Genomic DNA, 13,983 nt, shown 5'->3' on the forward strand with positions numbered 1-13,983 from the left:
AGCCATTTGCAGTTCACGCTGTCCGCGGCTACTCCTGCTGTGGGGACAAAGCCAGCTGCAGCCCATGTCCCCCACTCAAGACACCATTGTGAACAACTCGGTATGTTGAAGGTTTGTACATTGAATGGCGCAGGCTAATAATTTTGGATGGGACGCCATGGTGTTGTAGCAGTTTCCACAAAGCGTGTCTATCAACGCTGTCAAAAGCTTTTTCAAGTGTACCAAGATTATGGACGGGGTGAGTTCCACTCAAGAGACTGTTCTATGATCACTCAGAGTTGCTGGTTGGTATGTACGGGATCTCTCACTTTGGAAGCTGGCCTGTTCTTCCCTGAGCTGTCTATTGATTTCTGTCTTCATTCTCTCCAAGAGAATCCTACTGAACACTGTTCTTGGAATAGAAAGTAATGTGATGCCCCTCCAGTTTTTGCATTCCTTTGGGTTGCCTCTCTTTGGAAACTTGGTAAGGTACTCATGTTTCCAACCTTGTGGGATCTCCTTGGTATTCCAAATAGATTATACATCATGTTGACTGATGTTTCACTACCCACCTTGGTTGCTTCTGCAGGGATGTTGTCTGGACGAGGTGTTTTTCCGCTTTTCAGATGGGCAATGGCTTTCCTGATTTCTTCTTCTGTAGGTCTGTTACTGTTAATTCGCAGTGGTATATTTGCAGGTGGTAACTCGGGAGGTTCCACGTGGGCAGGGTAGTTCAGTAGCTCTTCAAAGTGTTCCTTCCATCTACTGAGCTGCTCACTCGGGTTTGCTAGCACATGCCTCTCCTTATCCTTTACTGTATGCCGTGACCCAGCTAACTTCCAAGTGATGTCATACAGCTCTTTCAAGTTCCTCTGCCCTGCAGTTTGTTCTGCTTGTTGTGCAAGGTTTTCCACAAAGTTTTTCTTGTCCCATTTTACTGCCTTTTTAACTTCTCTGTTGGCTTCTGAACACAGCCTCCGAGTATTCACCTTGGCTGCTCTTGTTTTGCTGTTGTTCCAGGGTCCATTCTGTGCCATGGTGAGGTGTCTTGATGATCTAGAGAGTTATGCCAGTGGGTGCTACAGCTTCTGGAAGGGTCACCCAAACTGGACAGGTCAATGGACAGAAACCAGACAACTGTGGATCACCTCTCAGTGAGGCAAAAGGAGTTGGCTTAGGGTTAACACCACCATCCATAAAAAAACAAGTTACAGAAACATCTACCCCTGTCTAGGGCCTCCCCATAAATCATTTTGAGGATTCTTATAGTCCCTGATCTGGAAGATTCCTTAAAAAGTCTCAGAAAGAAGAATATAAAAACAGAATTCTAAGAAATATCTGTTTGCAGGTGAACAGAGACACAGGATGAAAGAGAATGAGGATCAACACAAATAATCTTTAGTAGTAGTAGGCATCCTTCAGTCTGCACAGACTATGGATCGTGCCCTTTCAAGTTTCAATTGAGGACTTCATTTACAGCGTCTATTGTGACTATAAAGACCCACATGAGAGTGACAGTCCTTGCTGCATCTCTTGCAGATGTAGTGGGTGTCTGGCAAGTCCTTATTGTGCTTTCTGTGCGCTCGCTTCTCCTCTGCTAGCTGTCTGATCTTCAACTCGCCCTTCTGAAGGCCCTTGTGTAACCCCTTCCTCCATCTGCCGCGGTCGTCTGCTAGTTCTTCCCAGTTGTCCAGCTCGATGTCTACCTCTCTGAGGTCTCTCTTGCAGACATCTTTGTAATGCAACTGGGGGCGTCCGGGGGGTCTTTTGCCAGAGGCTAGCTCACCATACATGATGTCTTTTGGAATCCTTCCATCGTTCATCCTGTGGACGTGGCCAAGCCAGCGGAGCCGACGCTGCCTAGGGAGGGTGTGCATGGTTGGGATTCCAGCTTGCTCGAGGACGGCTGTGTTGGTAACTCTGTCCTTCCATGATATTCCAAGGATACGCCTGAGGCAGCGCAAGTGGAAGACGTTCAGCCTCTTTTCCTGGCAGGCATACAGGGTCCAAGTCTCGCTGCCATAAAGGAGGGTGCTGAGGATGCAGGCTCTGTAGACTTGCATTTTGGTGTGAGCGTACAGCTTGTTGTTATTCCACACTCTCTTGCTGAGTCTGGACAGAGTTGTGGCTGCTTTTCCGATCCTCCTATTTAGCTCAGTGTCCAACGACAGGGTGTCAGTGATGGTGGACCCGAGGTAAACGAACTCGTGGACAACCTCCAACGTATAGTTGTCAATGCTGATTGATGGGGATTCAGCAACATCTTGACCAAGTACATTTGTCTTCTTTAGGCTGATGGTAAGCCCAAAGTCCTTGCACGCTTTGGAGAACCGATCCAGCAGTTTTTGAAGTTGGTCTTCTGTGTGAGACACTACAGCAGCATCGTCTGCGAACAGCATGTCTCTGATGAGGACTTCTCGCACCTTAGTCTTAGCTCTCAGCCTTGCAAGGTTAAACAGTTTCCCATCAGATCTTGTGTGCAAAAAGATGCCCTCTGTTGAAGATCCAAAGGCATGCTTCAGGAGGAGTGCGAAGAAGATCCTGAACAATGTAGGAGCAAGCACACATCCTTGTTTGACGCCACTCCTGATTCTGAAAGCATCCGATAATGCGCCGTCATATTGGATGGTTCCTCATGTTTTCGTGGAACGACTGGATCATCTTGAGTAACCGTGGAGGACAGCCTATCTTGTAGAGCAGTTTGAACAGACCATCCCTGCTGACCAAGTCAAAGGCCTTGGTCAAGTCGATGAAGGCTATGTAGAGTAGCTTTCTCTGCTCTCTGCACTTCTCCTGCAGCTGCCTTAGAGAGAAGACCATGTCAACAGTAGACCTCTCTGCACGGAATCCGCACTGCGATTCGGGGTACACCCTCTCAGCAATCTTCTGGAGTCTGCCAAGGATGACGCGAGTGACCAGTTTACCAGTGACGCTTAGGAGGGAGATTCCACGGTAGTTGTTGCAGTCGCTTCTGTCTCCTTTGTTCTTATACAACATTACAATGTTAGCAATAAATATGCTTAGTTTAACTTTCTCACAGACTTTCACACAAAAGACTAACAGATTTATCTCCATTAGGAACCACAATTCAGATACTTTGTAAAATATATCTGAATAGCTTTCTACTCTAAACAGATCAAAATGTCATTCTTGTTCCTGCCACAAGCTTTAAAAAACGAAAAGCTTATTCTGCTTTGGCAATCCGAAATACTGGCCTGACAATGGCTCGTAACCAGCTACAGCGCTTTAAAAAGAGATTGTATTATCACAAACATCAGCAGGGTAGCTGCGTCTGTACCTGCAAAAACAAGAAGTCCTGTGTCACCCTCTAGACTAAGAGATATTTTGGAACATAAGCTCTGACGAAGCGGGTCTTTGCCCATGAAAGGTTGTGCTCCAAAACGTCTGCCATTCTAGAAGGTGCCACAGAACCTCTTGTTGTATTGTTACAAGGCATTGATTGCCCTGTTTTGTTTCGTTTTTAGGAATAAGCACACCGTTTTTAATCTCCTGGAGCCAATGTAACAAATGAGGTATTCCCATAAAAACCCAAATGAAATTTTAATGACTGAAAACATATCTGAATAAAAATTCTCCCAAGCCACCATGATTCTCACCTTTGAAATTCTTATCTTTAAATTCCAGAAATTTAATGTGGCATTCATTACCCAAGGCAAAAACATAAATAAAACACTGCTTGTCTGCCCAGCAGTACCTTTTTAGGTAGAGGTATTTGTATAGCAGTGTGACCTTTTCTCTATCATATGGATGGGTGTGGGGGAGGGACAGCTCAGTGGTTTTAGCATTGGCCTGCTAAACCCAGGGTTGAGGGGGCCATTTAGGGATCAGGGACAAAGATTTTTTTTTTTTTTTTTTTTTTTTTTTTTTTAAAAAAGAAGGATGGTGCTTGGTCCTGCCAAGAGGGTGAGATTGGACTCGATCTCCCGAGGTCCCTTCCAGTTCTATGAGATGTGTATCTCCACTATATATTATGAGAAAGTCTATTGAAAATATTCAGAGCCTACACTGATTCATTAATTGTGATCACCGCAGAAGCAGCACATCTCCCTTTGTAACTTGCCCTTGAGGTATTTCTGCATCAGATTTGGAGGTCTATATCAAATCTTTTTGATAAAAAGGTCTATTAATTACAGAACTCTTACATAGACCACCAGTGTCCAAGACTACTGTAGCAAAAACCAGAAAACAGCCACAAAGAGATACAGAAATAAGAAAAATTTGGTTCTCTGGTGTAAAGAAGAGCAGGTTTTGTTCCACTATCAACATTTGAAACCATAAGCAAAACAAAGTCTTATCTGTTTTACTTAGACCAGCTAAGACCCGAATCCTGTAATTTGTACTGCAAGGAACACAGGTTCCCACCGGCATTGCTGAGAATCTGTGCAGAGGTCGTGTGTGGAGTGAATTGCAGGATCAGGGCCTCTGCTTATTCAAACGGAAATTATTTTACAATCTAATGTACTTTAAAGCAGTCATAGTTTATATTTTTGAATTACATTCGGTTTGGACAGTGAAACCCTACTCCTTCAAGTCACATATTCATATCACTTAAAGCCAGAAAGAACCAGGTATCTCCGGTATCACCACAGGTCATCAAATTTCACCCGTTTACCCTGCATTGAACCCAACAGCTCGAGTCTGACTAAAGTATAATTTAACTACAGCTTCACTTAGGCTCGCAAGCCATTTACCATTCCTTTTGCTTTCTTGATCTTGCACACTAAGACAACGCACATATAGCTACTGTACTGCAAACGAATGCTTAAATAACAAACATTTCTAATAAAAATAGAATTTCAATAACAGGTTTTGAAAAAAGTTAATCTAAATTTGGGGGCCTGATTGCACAGTGCCCTTTTTGAGATCTATTATAAATGGATATGGCAACTAAGCAGCCTCATTTAGAGCATGGACATCTCTCTCTTCACTCTGTTGGCCAGGTGCTAACTAACATCCAGTGGATGAAAGTAAATTGAAAGAATTATGTTGAACTGAACTTTTAAAAATACAGCCTACAATGACTGAGTGGTTGGAGGGGCATCCTGTTGTCCATGACTAGACAGTATTTTCTAACTCTTAAATAGTGTTTTTGCCCTTCAGTAGAATTCTCAAAACCCTTTTTTCTACACAGGAAATGTCACTCTTTCACATAAACAGAGAAATCAATGTAACAGTGGCATACGGTAGCCCCTCGAGTTATGCAAGTGCTGCGTTCCCATGCACCCTCACATAACTCAAATTTTGCGCAAGTTGGGGGGGGGGGGGGGGCTTTTTCCCAGTAGAACACATGTTCTGCAGCGAGAGAAGCAGAAGGAGCACTTGGAGCTCCTTTTGGAGTGGGGGGGAGGGGCGTGCTGGGAAAGGTGAAGCCTGGAGGTGGGCTGGGGTTATGGGAGGGTGGAAGGGGAATTAAGCCTGGGATGGGTTAGGGTTACAAGGGGGCTTGAGCTGAAGCCAGAGCTGCACTGGGTGGGGAGCCGCATTTCGAGTTGCACTTAACTTGCATTAATGCGAGTGAAGTGTAACTCGAAATCATGCATTTTGAGGGCTTACTGTACCTTATCAGATTGGCTGTAAATCCAACCAATTCAATACACTAAGCACTATGCGCCAATAACATCTATCTACAGTGCTTAATGGCAAATGCAAGTTTGATGACCACAATATCCTCTATGTTTCTTGGCATTTATAAAGCAGCTAACAATATTTTAAGGGAAAAAAAAGTTATTCATAGGAGCAATAACTGCTGTTATTTCAAAATAATTGTGCTGTGTAGACCTATGCTAAGAGATTCAGATTCCTGGGGGGCCTGCTCTTAAGCCTTGTTGCCCAAGTATGTCTTTGAGCATTAGTCCATCTCTTAGGTCAAATTCAGATAGTATTTTTGATTTCAGAAATACATTGCTTAAAATATAGCTTAAATTAATCATTCAAGACTAAGCTAAGCAACCACTTGATATTTAAATTTTGTCCTCCCACAACCTACACTTCTTTTTTCCTCAGTTCCCTCAGGTCTAAGAACAGTGGGAAGCTTCTTCACCTAGGCTCCAATGATAATAGGAGCTTTGTCTTTGATAATATGCATGTCCACCAGAGAAGTTAAAGACTTCATCAAAAGGAGGCAGCATTTAGTACTGCAGGCACAGCAGGCTGAGCAACCAATGAGGGCAGTACAAAACAAGGAAGAAAAACTGGAAGCATGTAACCTCCAGAAGAAGAAAGCCAATTCAGGCATCTCCAATTCCAGTAGAGGTAAGCAACCATTTTCGGGCTCTCTGCATGGGTGCTACAGTGGAGACTGCTGTGGTGCAAACCTCTCAGGGAAGGAATCAGAAAATGACCCCATTGTTTGGAAGGCATAAGATGCATAACCCTAGGAATGGGGGGGAAGTTTACTGCTTACCAGGAGCTAGAAACCAGGATGTGACAGAAGGACTTCTAAAAAAAAGTCAAACCTGCAGATTACTACCCCTTTCTACATGTAGAAACTAAATGACAAAGCAAAGAACAACCTTGAGCAGATCACATAGCCCATGTCTACGCTAGCCAAAAACTTTGAAATTGCCATGCAAATGACCATTTCGAAGTTTACTAATGAAGTGCTGAAATACATATTCAGCACCTCATTAGCATGCGGGCAGCCGCTGCACTTCGAAATCGATGTGGCTCGCCGCCGCGCAGCTCGGCCAGACAGCGCTCCTTTTCGAAAGGACCCCGCCTACTTCGAAGTCCCCTTATTCCTATGAGCAGATGGGAATAAGGGGACTTCGAAGTAGCCGGGGTCCTTTCGAAAAGAAGCCCCATCTGGACGAGCCACGTGGCGGCAAGCCATGTCAATTTCGAAGTGCCACAGCCGCTCGCATGCGAATGAGGCGCTTCATTAGTAAACTTCGAAATGGTCATTTGCATGGCAATTTCAAAGTTTTTGGCTAGCGTAGACATGGGCTATGTGATCTGCTCAAGGTTGTTCTTTGCATGGCCATTTCGAAGTTTTTGGCTAGTGCAGACGTAGCCATAATGCGCAGTAACTCTGAGAAGAAAGATGAAGGACTATGAAGCGCAAAAAGTGTTCTCGTCTATCCTCCCTGTTGAAGGAAGGGGGTCCAGGTAGGCATCCTTGAATTGTGGAAGTAAATGTGTGGTTGCACAGATGGTGTTGGAGACAGGGCTTTGGTTTCTTTGACCATGGGGAATTCTGTTTTGGGAACAAGGATTGCTAGGAAGAGATGGGATCCACCTAACAAAGAGAGGTAAGAGCATCTTTGTGGGCAGGCTTGCAAAACTAGGTTTGTCGGGAGGTGGTAACAGAAGCCCTGAGCTAAGCAGGGAAGGAGGACAGTACAACAAAGGAGGAGCCCTGATTCAAAAGGAAAAGGTAGACCAACGAACTAGGTATCTAAGGTGTTTATGTACAAAAGCAAGAAGCCTGGGAAACAAACAGGAAGGATTAAGGCCCTGGCACAGTCAAAGGAGTATGAAGCAATTGGAATAACGGAGACTTGGTGGGATGACTTGCATAACTGGAGTACTGTCATGGAAGGGTATAAACTGTTCAGAAATGACAAGTGGGGAGAAAAGGAGAAGGAGTTGGGATTTATGTGAGAGAACAATATGATTGTTCAGAGCTCCAGTATACGGAGGGAGAAAAGCCAGGTGAAAAATATATGGATTAAGATTAGAGGCAGAAGCAACAGAGGTGATGTTGTGGTTCGTGTCTGCTACAGACCACCCAATCAGGCAGATGAGCATTTCGTTAGACAACTAAGAGAAGCTTCAAGATCATAGGCCCTCATTCTCATGGGAGACTTTAATCATCCAGACTTTTGTTGGGAGACCAATACAGCAGCACACAGACAATCCAGGAAGTTTTTGGAGAATGTTGGGGATAACTCCCTGTTAAAAGTGCTGAAGGTACAACCAGGGCCCGGGTGCAGCTTGACCTGCTGCTCACAAACAAGGAAGAACTAGGAGAAATAGAAGTGGGTGGCAACCTGGGCTGCAGCAATCATGAGATGGCAGAGCTCAGGATCTTGACAAAAGGAAGAAAAGTTAGCAGTAAAATGCAGGCCCTTGATTCCAGAAGAGCAGGCTTCACTTCCTTCAGAAAACTGATGGGCAGGATCCTCTGGGAAGTTAATATGAAGGGGAAAGGAGTTCAGGAGAACTGGCAGTATTTTAAAGAAGCCTTATTGAAGGCACAGGAACAAAACATCCCAATGTGCAGTAAGAAAAGCAGATATGGTAGGCAACCAGCTTGGTTTACAAGTGAAATCCTTGGCGAGCTTAAACTTAGAAAGGATGCACGTAAGAAGTGGAAACTTGGACAGATGACTGAGGAGTACAAATATTTAACTGGAGAATGCTGTGGGGTAATCAGGAAGGCAAAAAAAGCACAGTAGGAACTGCAGCTAGCAAGAGATGTTTAAGGTAACAAGAAGGGTTTTTACAGACATGTTAACAATAAGAGGGTGGTCAGGGAAGGTGCGGGACCATTACTGGATGAGGGAGGTAACCTGGTGACAGATAATGTGTAAAGGATAAAATTCTGAAATAGGCCGTGATATTTGCTAAGAACCACTGTTCCAAAATGGAGTCTGTTAAGCCTCCCCACCCCAGCCATCTGGGGAGGGCATCCTAGTTGATGTAAAGAAGTCCCTAGGCAGCCACATTCCAGGAAGGGTCCAGGAAGGGACCCTCTGAGGAGGGTAACTGGACTGTAGTTAAAGGGACACTGACATGATTTTTTCACTAACTTCTGCTTTTATTCTGCATTGCCCCTTGCTTTGACTCTGTAGAGATAACACGAAGGATCACGTCCATGCGAAGATTACATCAGGATGCCAGACAAGACATCACTGCTCTACACATCAATGTATTACAGATGAGATATCACTTTATACATCAGTATTGAGGACTGCACTCTTCAAGGACTTGTTGTTTAAAGACGAAATGTTCTGTAAACTGCGCACGGAAACTCTTAACTCCCAGATTGTTCGCTAATTCATCTGGATTGCTCATTGATTATGTTCATTTCCTTACTGTCTGCTTCTATTCTTTTCTCTGACTATCAGCTCTCTATATAACCAATCATAACTTGGTGCCTGTCAGTGCATTCTGAAACTCAACCAAATTCAGAATCACTGCACCAGCTGGTTGTAATAAACCTTTGTTGCTTCACATACAGTATCCAGACTTCATTCCAACAATGTGGGAAAAGCTGAAATACTCAATGATTTTTTTGCCTCTGTCTTCACAGATGGAGTCAGCTCCCAGACTACTGCATTAGGCAATGAACTATGGAAAGCAACTGGGCAGCCATCAGTGGAGAAAGAACAGGTCAAGGGCCATTTAGAAAAGCTACACCTACACAAATCCATACATCTGGATTTAATGTATCCAACAGTACTGAGGGATTTGGCAAATGTCATTACAGAGCCTTTGCCATCACCTTTGAAAACGCAGGGCAATCGGGAGAGGACCCAGATGACTGGAAAAGGCAAATGGAGTGCCCATCTTTAATCAAAAAAAAAAAAAAAAAAAAAAGACAATCCAAGGAACTACAGACCAGTCAGCCTTACCTCAGTCCCTGGAAAAAAATCATGGAGGGAATCCTCAAGGAATCCATTTTTAAGCACTTGGAAGAGAGGAAAGTGATCAAGAGTAGTCAACATGGATTCACCAAAGGCAAGTCATGCCTGAGCAACTTTATTAGCTTCTATGACAAGGAAACTAGCTCTGTGGACATGGGGAAGTCAGTGGATGTGATATACCTTGACTTTAGCAAAGCTTTTGCTACAGTTTCCCACAATATTCTTGCCCATAAGTTAAGGAAGTATAGATTGGATAAATGGATTGTAGATAAAAAGCTACCTAGGCTGTGTCTACACTACAAAAATACCTTGGAAGTTGTGCATCTACACACCCTACTTCAAAGTTAAACTTAAAAGTAGGGCACTACTCCGTTCCCAGGAATGGAGTAAGGACTTTGAAGTTGGGCTCCCTGCTTGCAGCCTAACTTCAAAGTCAGAGAAAAATGTGTGTAGACTCTCTGCTGGCTACTTCGAAGTTAGTTCCTAGTGTAGACGCACCCGTGGAGAGATGGTAGAATCTCCATCCCTAGAGGTTTTTAAGTCCTGGCTTGACATAGTCATGGCTGGGATGATTTAGTTAGGGTTGATTCTGCTTTAGGCAGTGGGCTGGACTCTATGGTCCCTGCTAGCCCTAGGATCCTATGATTCTATATCAGGATTTCACACTTGTTATATTTGTGCTATATAGCACATTGCTTGCTTTAGAGCACTGTCAAGTAAATTTCTTATGTCAGACATTCTTAAGTGTGCGTTAAGAAATATTTTGAAGAACATGTATGTGATAGACCATTATAATGGTACCTAAAGCTAGTGCCCCGAGGCTCCCTTCCAGTCAAATCCAACCCCCAAATTTCCTATGAATCTTACCCTACCCTGTTCAGAAGCAAAAATCCTAGTGAGTTGAAAATAATAATTGTACAGAGCTCTTATATTGAAAAAAGTCCTTGGGCCATGAAAATTTTAGTAAAAATCTTCATCTTTAAATATATCTCAAAACAACATCAGGAATTATACAAACTTGAAATCAGCTACACCAACATAACCTATTTCACCTCATCCTACAATGGCCCTAAGCAGCCCAACAAACTGGCAGCTCTGGACTGAGATTTTACAGTCAAAACAACTTTGAAAACCATTGTTTGTTCTCAAAAGACAAAAAGCCCATCTTGAAATGAGGTTTACACACACACTGCTCAATACAGCTTTTAATTATTTAGAAATTTAAAAAAAACAATTTCCAGTATCATATGCAGATTTCAGAATCTTTAGTGAGAGAGAGCTTGACAAAGGAATGTAATAGAACAATGCCATCTTCACTGTACTGTAGTATACTTTATAAATTCTGAATAACCATGGCAACCTGCCAAGCAAAAAAAAGGGTGCATATATGCATGTACATAGATAGTACACAGACATGGATGGTTTGTGACCTGTAATGCTCTAAAATCACCAGTGTTTCCTCAATCCAAGCTCTGGAAAACAGGATTCAATATCCCTGGGCTCAAGTGTACAAACACATGCAGTTAATTATGGCATGGCCTACCACAGCTGGTGGAAATCACTAAATGTAACAGCGCGTGAAGATTGAATGGAATGATAACATTACACAACATAACACGTCACCAATATTGTTTTCCATTTTAATGTAGTACTGACATGGGTTAATGTCTCCTTGCAGACCTACTGAAACATCTTCACCAAGACATAAGGTAAGTATTGTGAAATGACTCAACATGTAAAAACCCCACTGCTTATTGGTTATGAAAACCTTTGCTTTGCTTTTGTTTTAATTTACGCCCCCGGGTTTCAGTTTGAGGTTGTGAGTAACCTGAGTGGGTGTTGCACATATGTAAGTCATGGCTGTGTTTACCATGCAATGTCTCTGAGACATTTCAGAATAGTAAAGAGAAAGTATGAATGAATAACCAGGGCTGGAGTGTAGTTAAACCAAAAAAAAAAAAAAATTTACTTGTGATCACATAAACTTTCTGGACACACTGAAATTCTCAAGGAGCAAGAAGAGCAAGCCCTGAGTAGTGAGCCAATCCAAGAGAACTTGCATTCTCATTAACTGGGAACACAACCTGCATCTGAATCAGAACCTGTCTTGTCAGCCACCAGTTACGGTAAGCAAGACAAGAAAGCCTCCAGGAGAGGCGAGTGTGTGACTGAGGGCAGATCAGAGAGGCAAAGTATTAGATCTCCCTCCAACTCCTTCTTGCTCCTCAATGCACTGACCTATACCATTTCTGGAGGCAGGTGGAGCACAATCCTGCAGAAGCAAGGTGAGTGCTGGGGTGGGCTGGGCAGGGCAGCAGGCTCCAGCAGCAGGACTTTGGGAGCCTAACTACAGGATTTTGGGTGTCCTCCAGCCCCCAGCCCTATCCACTGGCCCAGTCATGGCTCTCCCACCACATGGGGCAGCCAGCCCTGGGTGCTGTCCCTGGTCCCAACAGGTTCCAAATCCCAGCTTCAGGAGCACTACAACAATTTTTATAGTGTGTGTCGGAGGCCGGGGTGGTGGGGCACTGAGGGGGGAGGGGACAGTGTATGCTAAGAGCCAGGTAGCCACACTGTAAACCCTGTATATTACAGAAAGGACCAAGCCAGGCTGTGCAGTGGCAACCATAGCTCCAGCATGTGCACCCAGCTTCAAGTGTGGGCCCCAGCTCTGACCATGCAGCAGCTAGTGCTGCTTTGACCATGCTGAATCATCCCAGCACCATCACCCTGGGTACCCGCTACCTCTCCCCGACTCACATCCATCCGTGCATCACCTGTGGCCCATGATGCCTGCCCTCCACCCCCATATAGGTTTTACAGTGTGGCTACCTGGCTTAATCTTGCTGAGAAGAGTGATATTAACAAACATACAAATATCACTTTTCACAGCTTTATTTTTATTACCAAGTCAACAAAAATAAAGATACATAAATCAATGACCGTGATTTGAATGTGTATGTATCATACGTATTTGTTTTTCCTAAAGTTAGTAAAGTACTTTAGAAAAGAGTGTAAGTGTGGCCAACCTCTGCAGCCTCCAAAAGTTTTGTTGCAACAACCCCTGGCTTAGGGAATGGGAAGGATCGCATGCTCCAGCTACTTACAGCAAGGAGATCACACTTTACCTGTAGAATCAAATATAACAGGCTGGCAGTTTTTGTTGGATTTCCAGTTGCACTTCAGCACCTGGCCTCCTTCTACAATGTTGGGTTGTGTAGTGTTTGCTTTTGGAGCACCCACCAGTAGAAAAATCCTGAAGAAAAGAAAAAACACAAAGAAGATTAAAGAGCAAAGTCACTGCTTCGTATACATCATCATCATCACGCTTAACTCTTATACAGTGCTTTAAACAGTTATGTATTCTAACCCACAAAACTTTAAATTTGGATCCAAACTACTTCAAGGTTCAGGGTTGTTAGATTAGGGGTTTTGCTTTGGATCCTGTTTAAATCCAGGTTAACCCAAAATTTTGACTCAAAACTAGACCAGACCAGGAAGGGTAAAGAGAGACTCAAGTTTAAAACATTTCCTGACACATTCAGACTTCAAAAAGATACTTGGCTGGACAGCCTTTTTAGTTTCCCTTCTGGTATTATTTAATCTTGTGTGTGTGGCAGAAGAGAATGTACTGTACCCTGGTAAAAATACCAGTCTTGCATCACTTCTGGCTCCTTTCATACCAAAAACTGATTTAAGACAGGTAATTAAAAGGCCAACCTTGATAAAAATCTGGAATTTTTTATCATCTTAAAATATGCCTAATGGTGACTCAGCCTTCTAGTGGCAGTTTTTTGGTTTTTTTTTTTTGGTTTGTTTTTTTTTTTTCCCCAAAAGTAGGACCTCCAAAACCCCAACCACATATTTGCATGTTCAGCACATGACCCAGTCTTTATTGAAACCCATCAAAAATTAACTCTTTTATCTCATACCCATTCTAATTCTAAAAATCTTCATGTATAATTATATTTGCATTCTGTCTACTGGCTGCTTGGACTAAGTCCATGAGAGCTTGCAAGCAGCAAAAATTATTTTAGTATATGCAGAATGGGAGGGAGAAAAAAAGAAACCAAATCAGCACCAGATTATCACACATTCCAGAAACTGGGACAATCCTATTAACCATGCCAGACTGATCAGTACTTTCTCTAATGTCTGAACCTGAAATATAATCTGGATGTTATGTCAGTAATTGCCTCTTCTTAGTAGTTATTGTATTATTTCCATTTTACACTCAATGGTAAGAAGCTGTTCGTCCATTTAAAGCTACGGATAACCATTTTCCTTTTAAAATGCAGACAGAGGATAAAAGTGCTACTACCAATGACAGGAGGAATTCTACATACAAAACAAAAAAGGCTCAGGGATCAATGATTCATATCAGAAGTTTGGG

The 13,983-nt window shown here is 43.2% G+C and overlaps 1 protein-coding gene across 1 annotated transcript in view; it reads right to left on the bottom strand.

Annotated features, from left to right (window-relative positions):
- The window catches only part of ITGAV (integrin subunit alpha V), a 92,406-nt gene that overhangs the window by 73,057 nt on the left and 5,366 nt on the right, over nt 1-13,983 (bottom strand). The window contains exon 2 of the mRNA XM_075001638.1: nt 12,719-12,846. Coding sequence (XP_074857739.1) covers nt 12,719-12,846 — 128 coding nt within the window. The remainder of the gene's footprint in view (nt 1-12,718; nt 12,847-13,983) is intronic.

The sequence above is a fragment of the Carettochelys insculpta genome, chromosome 8, assembly GCF_033958435.1.
Source record: "Carettochelys insculpta isolate YL-2023 chromosome 8, ASM3395843v1, whole genome shotgun sequence".
NCBI classification, from domain to species: domain Eukaryota; kingdom Metazoa; phylum Chordata; order Testudines; family Carettochelyidae; genus Carettochelys; species Carettochelys insculpta.